Source organism: Lathyrus oleraceus, chromosome 7 (assembly GCF_024323335.1).
Source record: "Lathyrus oleraceus cultivar Zhongwan6 chromosome 7, CAAS_Psat_ZW6_1.0, whole genome shotgun sequence".
NCBI lineage: Eukaryota > Viridiplantae > Streptophyta > Magnoliopsida > Fabales > Fabaceae > Lathyrus > Lathyrus oleraceus.
Window position 1 is genome coordinate 135,534,393 of NC_066585.1, and position 9,686 is coordinate 135,544,078.

Here is a 9,686-nt window from a genome sequence, read left to right on the forward strand (position 1 = left end):
AAATGCTCAACACCCACTTTTCTAAGAAATGTGGGACTTGAAACTCACATTTGTTTCTCAGCACAACTCACACTTATTTCTCAATAATCTCCCCCTCAAGTGCGAGGTCATCCATTATGTTCTCCCCTCAAGCGGAAGCTCTTTCATCAACATGCTTGTACTGCTGTTGAGAGACACCCTTATCTCGTTATGGACACTTCAACAGAATATATTGCCTGACCACTGTGTTAGGAAGACTTTCGACACAAGAAGTCAATCCCTTATTTGAACCAGGCTTTAATACCACTGATGGATTATCATGAGGGGGAAACATTCACATTTGGTCAAACACTCACCTAAAGTTCAAAGGCTCGCTCAAATAAGTGAAAGAGAGAGATACCACATATCACCCAAAATCTTAAGGTGATAAGTATATGAGTCATCTTATTTATAAAATGTTCAACCTCCATTTTTTTAAATAATGTGAGACTTAAAACTCACTTATTTCTCAACATAACTCACACTTGTTTCTCAACAACTTTAATCCCAAATTTCAATAGATGCAAATCACTCAACAACAACAACAATAATTTAACCACCCCCACCCGTAACTCATACTCATATATGCAACTAACACCTCAACCCAAATACCTCAACAAAAAATTCCATTTTATCCGACACAAATTGTACCTAGCAGGGGTGTGTAACAAAGTCTACCTCTTAGCCACCATAAACCGGAGACGATCAAGAATATCTTGTAGGTGTGTGCGACAAAGTGTACCTCGTCGATAGTCACCTACAAGAATCTGTCCAACAACAACTTTAAATTATTCTTTTTTTAATTTTGTGATCAAGTTTTTTAATTCATTACAATAATTCACTTAAAAACACTATTTTCTCTAACAAGTAAAACTAACATAAATTTTAAAAATTTGAAATAGAAAATCTTAACCCTCTCCCATGCCTTTTTATAATGCTCATGTAGTGACCAATTTTTGCTAACTACAAATACTAAGTATGTCTATTAAATATTGAAACTATTAACAAGCATTAAAGCTTTTGCTAGGACATACCAAGAGAACAACTATAAGCATCATCCAATCTTAAAAGTTATAAAGTACTAGCTAGCATCATAAATATATTGGACTAGGTTCAAATGGTTTACTATTTCATACAACATATAAATTACACATATCAGTTGGCAAATCCTAACTCAACCAGTAGAAACTAATATCGTTAGGTTTTACATCATTCTCAGGGTTCGAACCCTACTACTATTCACGGATGTGTGACTTTTTAGTGGTTATTCCCACTTTAAACATTTGTTTAAAGACAAAAAAAAGAAATTACACATATGAAGTTCTAGTACTTGCTACCAACAAATGGAAGGCAACTTAAAAGTGAAAGAGAATGAAGAAGGCACATATCCTGTCCTTCTTATATACTCTACTTTCTCAGTGGTCTTCAAAGCATTGTCATTCAGTTTCACTTGTGCATTAGCTCTCTTTTCTTCAGCTATTCTCCTTGTTGCAGCCATTTTATTTGTTAACTTTTCTTGTGCCACAGCTTTCATTCTTTCAGCTCTCACCTAGTAATAGTTCATTGGATTCATTAGTACTACTGTTTTCTATGCACTGCATTGGGAAATGTCCATGCTATGCCTTTTATCTTTTTCAGGTATAATTCTCTTTGTCAGTCCATTTCACAGAACTTTAAAAGATGAGCCATAATCCAATTCCTTAGAAAAAGGTTAATATCATTGGCAATAATTGAAGCAAAAAAATTGCACTACAATGATAACACAAAAACCACCGCATACATCATATACAAAATGTGGAGAATGTGAATTTCTTAATAATAATTCTTAAGTTATATATGTATATATATGTTACTAAAAGAATCACAATGGTACCTCCATTTTCTTCATTTCCATTTCAGCTTTTCTTATCTGATGATTCTCCCATGCTTGAATCTTCATCTCTTCGCGCTTAAACCTTTACAATAGAGTTTTCACGACGGTGTTTATGTCAACAGATAAGTTCAAATAAGTCAATATAAACAGACTAAGACTAAGTATAAGATGACTACCTAGCCGTATATTTGGCGCGTTCGGCTTCATCCCAAGCCATTGCTCTACATTCTAGAGGCCCCATCTTTCTAGCTTGATCATCAATCTTCATATTCTTTTCAACCATATTACAAGGACTTGATCCTTCTCCACATTGTCTAGTTGCTGTGCTACCATTACCTGATGCAGCTTCCATTTGCAAGAATCCATTTTGATTCCTCATTGGAGTTGAAGTACCTGAATGAATTGGACTTCTAGTATTAGGGGTTGTTGCTCTAATAGGTGTCGTAGTTCTTGAAGGCTCTTGACTAGCAATAGGTGTCATCTCAGTCCCCATGTCTCGAAAACATATTGATTGAACATGGATTGTGTCCTTGTTATTCATTCTCCAAATTGATTCATCACATTCTACTTTCTTGGTTTCTTCTTCAACATATTCAGTACTAGTCGTTGTCATGAACTCACGGCATCCATCCTCGTCATCCTCGTGTTCTTCCTCTTTCTGCGGCACGGGAGCTATTAGTCTCAAATCATCTGCATTTGAGTTTCTAGGCTTGCTTTTTGATTGGCTTTTCTCTCCGCCTTTTGATAAACCAACTAGCCATTTTTGCGCGTCGTCCCATTTAGACGGAGTCGGTTTTCCCATGTTTATTCGATGATGATTCGAAACACGAGCACTAGCAGCAGCAGCAGTAGCAGTAGTACTAGTAGTAGTAACATCTTTTCCTTTATGAGTATCTTGTACTACTGATCCATGGTTACTACTATAGCATCCCTTGTCTTCCACAAATCTCATTCTCAAAAGTTTTGCTCAAAACTTAAACAAGGAGAGAAACAACAATAGAAAATCTCAGTCTAAATTTCTACCTATTCAGAATCACTATGCTCTAATGAAATCTATGTTAATAAATTTGGAAGGAAAAAAAAAGCCTTATCTAGATTATGAAGAAGCAAAACAGAAGTAATAAAATAGATTCATATATCAAAGGAGGAAGAAACAATCAAGTAAGAAGCAACATAGAGTTAAACACATTAAGAGAATTATGTATGTATGTACCTTATTATTAGTTGAAAACCATGAAATTGTGAGAGTTGCAGAGAAAGGGGTGAACTTGAGATCCATTGAAGATTATAATATAGTGATACTAATAAACAAAATATCCTAAACATAGTTCAGAAAAGGGGAGGGGGGCCATTTAGGCAAGTATGTGTATTTGAGGATGTGTAAAACGGACTACTACACCGGTCTAAAATTTTTCACGATTAAACACTGATCAAATAGAATCTCATAAAATATTATTACAGTTAAATCATGATTAAATAATACGAAACGTCTATCATTTTGTCATGATTAAACTACGACTAACTTACACATAAATTCTAAAAAAAGAATAGACATAAAATAACAATTTACCTTGGAAATTGAAGATTATTAATATTACTACTGAGTAGAATGCAGGTGCCATGTGCTTATATCTAGAAAACAAAGGAATCATCATGGTAAAATTGAATTGGTTTATTGATATATGTGTCAGAGACAAGAACACTAGTACTAGTACTATGCTATTTTCTACTGTTTTCAAAGAGAGTGAAAAATGATGGTTGTACTTTTAACGGTTATAATAGATCTAGTGTAGATGAAAGAATATAATGCATGAGGTGTGATGAGTGGACACGTGGACGGTGGAAGATTAACAAGAGCATAGAGGATCTGTGATACTTCTGAAATGAGGGTATGATAATAGAGTTTTCTGACTTTTTCACATGGCAATAAGATGCTTCATTCCAAACTTGTGACAGTTTAATAAATTTTATTGTTTTGTTTGGGGCCCAAATTGTCCAAATATGATGCCAATGGACATTGATGATTTTTTCTGGTACATCAAAATTATGCTATTTTTCTCAACTCTAACATCAGTTCTAAACTATGTATCTTAAAAAAAAAGTCACATTTTACTGTACCTAACACTTTACTCAGCAACGTCGGAAGAATAGTTATAATTTATTGACAGTGTAAATTTTTTTACTCAGCAACGTCAGAAGAATACAGATTCCCACGGTCACTGATGCACGCATTCACGCATTTGGTGCTCTATCTTAATAAAATGTGAGAGTGATGTGTATTAAATAACATTGTACAATGTGAGTTTGAGAGAAAGGATGGTATGGGGCCATACTCTGGTTGATATCTGCCATACTGTGCCAAGTGAAAATGATACAAATGGCATACAGACAAATAAATGTTTTGGTGCAAGAAGGAAAAAAAAACAAGTTGTTTTTGTTTGGTAGTTTAGTTTGTTTGATTTGGTTATCTCCCAACTACCATCCAGAAAAAACACTCACTAGATAAAATTAGGTAAATGGCTTTTCAGATTCTTGACTATTTTCTTTTTAACTTAGTTTTTGTAATTTTCAATGTTAGGTTTGTTATTTATCTTTGTAAATGTTGCTAACAAGTCTAGCTTCAGTTTGTATTAGAGAGAATGATAAAGTGGGGTTAATTAGAGTTTAGACAAGAAGAGTTCTATGTGTTGAAAATATTGTCCACTAGCTCTATAAATTAGGATCACCACAAGCATCTCTTGATTGTTTGTTGTATATTGTAGTTCTATTGCAATATTATTTTGTGCTAATAAAAATAATATATAGTGTAAGTAAATTTATATAATTTTCACAGGGATTGTCGTTAATTCTACAAATCTAAGAAGATTGTACTTCTTATTAAAATGCGTAAAACACATAAACATAATAGGGATGCGCAGAGTGCGATTGATTTTGTGTTGCTATAATTATGAAAATACTTAACGGTTTGAATATCTACGAGGAAAACGACTAAATCTCCCCTTTAAAATTTGTAGATCACATGGTTCACGTTATTGGGACAAATTCATTTAAGATAAACCTAATATTTGAGAACTAGTCACTCATTCTTAACGGGTTCATGGTTCTAAGAAATAAAAATAAGAAATTAGACTTAAAAAGATTATGGATGGTTCTCTAATGATGGATTTCGTTTAGCATATTTCTTTGCTTCAAAATATGTAGTTTATCATAAAAATTTAGAACTCAAATGACTAAACATGTTTTACATTATATAAAAAAATCTTGAAATTGTAAAATCGCATTGCTATCAACCCTAACCACACTGCTATTTTGCGATTTTGTTGAGTTAGCACTTTGCAGTCGGTGTAATCGTGCTGCACCATATTTGGTAAACGTCACTAATGTGCTTAGTAGTGGATCAAAATAGCGCCATTAGACGTGTCGTCATCCGTTGTTGCTCTTCAATAGCGACATTTTGACTTGAGGCAATGCATGAATTTGCTAGTTTTTGATTTTTTTTTTCTCTTTTTATTTTGTTTCTCTTATGTTAGTACTCTCATTGCTTTGTCAATGTAACTTCCACGATAAAATACTATAAACTTGTCTAACTAAGACGATTTGGATTTGGATTGATCTTTTACACAATTCTTCGAAATGTTTATTAAAACTTATGAAAACGAAAATACATTAACAATAAAGTACTTATAACAACAAAAGTTACTATTAAAAACATGATACAACATAACTTCATCATACTATATCAAGAATCACACGCGATCATCAAATACAACTCACATACCTTGAATATAAAAACAAGTATTAGAGAATAACTATGAATAAGTATACTTGAGGCATGTGAAGATACATGGTTTTCAAGAATTTATTCACACAAGTATTTGAGAATAATCATGATTAACTAGACTTGAGGCATGTGAAGATACATGGTTTTCAAGAATTTTTTCATTAAGATGGAAATTTCCTAAAACTAAGTGTTGACTTTTTTAACAAATGTACTAATACAATCAAAATAATAAAATAAAGACTGTCTTCATATGGATTGTAAATTTTAACAAGGTGGGTAATTGTGTGATTGAAAGTAAATATGGGGGATTTTCATATTGGTTTGCGGAAAGTAATTACGCGAATAAAGTTGATAAAAGATACGATAATAAGAAAATGATTAGATCTTATTCGAACCCTTTAATTTTCCTTTGTTGATAATCGTGTATTATTTGAATTGGATTGACTTATAATTTTACTATGAATTAACAATACCACTGTACTCAATTCTTTGATGTACAATTCACTAATTAGGACTACAATTCACTAATTCCTTAAGAAATTTCGAAGTAAAATTAGGCGATCTATGTGCATTAGTTCTCTAACCACTACTTATAATTATATATTCCTAATTAGTTATTAAGTTGAACAATTGCTCTATTTTTGATCGGTAGACTTATAGTCAATAATCCCTACTCATCTAATTTCATTTTGCACGCTCAATAAAACCCATATAACAATAAGAATTAAAGAAATTGAATATAAATTATAAAATCAAAACATTCAAATAACATAAAAAATTCATATGATCCAACACAGTAAAATCAAGTTCATCGTTTAAGACCTAATCAAGAGAAATCTAACTACTCATAAATCATTACCATGAGTTTAGATAAAGTGTACATGAAAATCAAGGAAGAATAATGTCTTTAATGACTCCAAAATTCTAAAAATACTTGTTCTAGAACTATTGGCAGTCACTTCCTCTTCTCCAATTTGGAACCCCTTCAAAAGTCTCATTTTTCTCCTTTTAAACAGCTACAAACGTGTCCATAAAGTAATCTATCGTACACACAATGCTCCAGATCATGCACACGATGTCCAGCCAACTCACCATTATGCACACAATGCTTTATATCATGCACACGATGCATTTTTCTTTCCTCATCATGTACATGATGCCACACGATTTCCAAACGATTCTTCCAATTGCTTTCTTGCTTTTTACTTGTAAATTTTGTACTTTTTCATCTATGTTCCTATATTCTTCACTTGATCAAATATTTGTTATATCTTCTACAATTTCCTCTTAATTAACTCAAAACATATCAAAATGATAACAAATACTTATAAAAATTATGTAATGACATAGTGTCGTCACAATCCTAAACTTGTTATGTTACTTGTTCTCAAGGAACTCATTCATACCTGTGAATCTACTAAAATATTTTCACATACTAAACCAACGACAAACACAAATTTTAACAGAGTAAAGACTTCCATTTCTCACCTCAATTGAGATCAATCCAAAGAGTTTCTCAAGCTTTCTTGTGTACTCAACCTGTCTATCATCCCATTTTTTCACTCGAATTGACATGGTAATCACACAATCAACGTACAAAAACATTTTACCATAAATTTGAACTTTTTTTAACAAAGTCAATCAAAGTAATATTTAAGCACACACTTTTGAGGTCTTTTCAATATGTAATGGGGATTATGTCAGGGTATGATATTTTGGGATAACATACTTGAACTTTTGGAGTTAGGTACCTAGTTCCCTTATGTTACCATGTTCCTTTCATCACAATCTTTACCTGGCCAATCAGTACTAGAGAATACAATATGTTGGTCTTTTTCATGCATTTTTCACATTTTTATTTTTTTAAGAATTCATTTGAACTTCTTATTTTCTTTATTTCTCTTTCTTTTTTATTTCTTTTTTACCATTGTTTTCTCTAGTACCCCAATCTCAAACTTAAATGTTGCTAACTGAAGGAGAAGGGCGATCCAAAACGCAACGAAATTTAAAATTTCTCCTTTAATGATCCTTACGAAAGGGCATGATCAGTGATAGAATCGTTACCTCTTGTGGCGATTTTAATCTTTGATGCAGATCTACGGAGCGATCACGAACGTTGAACAATGACAACGCCTCTACTCAGTCCACACGAACGGATTCCTTCAATCTCAGTGCTAGCTGCTACGAATGAAGGCTTTGAGTGAGTGAGTGAGAGAGAGAGAGAGAGAGAGAGAGAGAAACGAAATTGCAACTGCCAAATGCTTCTACACAAGGGTTCTATTTATAGAATCACTTGTGTGGGCTGCAAGCTAAAAAAGCTCACTCAAGTGTATGTGGCCCATATCTTATAATATACCAATATCACTTAAGCGCGTGGTACCTTACCATATTTCGTATTCTACTTAAGTACATTGTACCTTACGATGTTCTACAATTCACTTAAGTGCACCGTACATTACGGTATTCCTTAGTTACTCTATCTCTCATCAATCCGTCCTTTTGTGTGTGATCCTGTAGGTTTTCGCGACATTGGCAATTATATTAAATCACGTATTTAACATAATAAACAGTGAGCGGTATCTAGCAACACATCACTGCTACCCAAGACACGAAAATGTCATGTGATCTGACAAATCCTTCTGTGATAATACTTATGTTTACAATTACTCTTTTGCCCTTATATCTATATTGAACACAAGGCATAGACCGTGTCATCCTTATCCAGTTCAATATTGGGCCCATAGACATTTATCATGTTACGCAGGATGGACAAATTCCATCTAGGTCACTTATGTCCCTTAGCATGCTTCGTGGAGTACCCATCAACTGTCTTTATGGTCATCCAATTACGGACAACGTTTGATCAACAATAAGGCACTCGACTCTACATCTAGGGTTCATAGTGGTTTCAGGTCGAAGGGTGGCATACACCATTATCACCATGAGAATAACTTATGACACTTTGCATAACATTCTATATAGTATTCTCATAGCGGGTCAATCCAGTATAAATATTACTCTTAACATTCATACCTATGTTTAAGACTTGATAACTCCTTATCCATGATCCATGAGATGTGATCATCAGTCTATATACATAATAGTCTTAATGCTTTAATGTTATCCCACTTCACAATAAAGCTCGACTACGGATACTTTAAGAATAGTATCCTTATGTTTAATGTGATCTCATGATTAAGTCACACTTGATACATTAAACGGACTATCTATTCTAGGGACTTTATTAAACAAACATAATAAAGAAAAAGCCTTTTATTATTAATAAACAATTCGATACAAGTACCAAAATTATTGGCCTCTAGGGCTTACACCAACAGTCTTTCCATAGAAAAATTGATATTGGGACAATTCTAAGTGAGTATTTGATATTGTTCTATATGCCCATAGAACACCATCTAGATTTTTTACCAATCTTTCCTAGATGTGGCAACTGTCTTTTCCAAAATTTGTTCAATTGTCGGTTGGATACTTCTACTTGTCATAAGTTTGAGGGTGATAAGGTGTCGATACTGTATGTTTCACATTATATTTTGCAAGCACACCTTCCAAATACTTATTGCGAAAGTGTGTCCCCTAATCACCGATCAAGACTCTAGAGACTTCAAACCTAAAAAGAACATTATTTTTCAAAAAATTAGAGACAGTTTGGGCATCGTTAGCAACACATGCAATAGCTTCAATCAATTTGGTTATGTAATCCACACAAATAACAATGTAAACATGAGAATTTGATGGTGCAAATGACCTATGAAGTCAATTCCCGAACAATCAAAGGGTTCTACCTCTATCATACTATTAAGAGGCATTTGTCTCGTTTTGAAATGTTGCATGTTTTCTAACATTCGTGAACATACAACTTTCAATCTTTGAATGGAGTTGGCCGCCAAAAGCCACTTTGAAGCTTTTTTTGCGGTTCTTTCCCCACTATGGTGGCCTCCGGAAGTTGTGCTATGATAGTGCCACATAATGTTACTCGCCTCCTTACCTACAACA

General features: G+C 33.4%; 1 protein-coding gene across 1 annotated transcript; it reads right to left on the reverse strand.

Annotated features, from left to right (window-relative positions):
* Nucleotides 1-1,126: 1,126 nt before the first annotated feature.
* On the reverse strand, nucleotides 1,127-3,353 carry LOC127105668 (uncharacterized protein At3g61260). Its single transcript, XM_051042869.1, has 4 exons — nucleotides 3,105-3,353; nucleotides 2,068-2,864; nucleotides 1,892-1,973; nucleotides 1,127-1,567 (listed from the first exon to the last, which is right to left on the reverse strand). Exons 2-4 carry the CDS (start codon nucleotides 2,841-2,843, stop codon nucleotides 1,352-1,354), a joined length of 1,074 nt encoding a protein of 357 aa, XP_050898826.1. The 5' UTR covers nucleotides 2,844-2,864; nucleotides 3,105-3,353; the 3' UTR covers nucleotides 1,127-1,351.
* Between the last annotated feature and the right edge of the window lie 6,333 nt (nucleotides 3,354-9,686).

Bases quoted from the DNA above. Each gene is read 5' to 3' on its own strand.
- LOC127105668 (XM_051042869.1), bottom strand. From the start codon at position 2,843: ATGAGATTTGTGGAAGACAAGGGATGCTATAGTAGTAACCATGGATCA. The intron at 1,974-2,067 runs GTAGTCATCTTA...TCTATTGTAAAG, and splicing joins CGCGCCAAATATACGGCTAG to GTTTAAGCGCGAAGAGATGA. The intron at 1,568-1,891 runs GTACCATTGTGA...AACTATTACTAG, and splicing joins TGGAAATGAAGAAAATGGAG to GTGAGAGCTGAAAGAATGAA.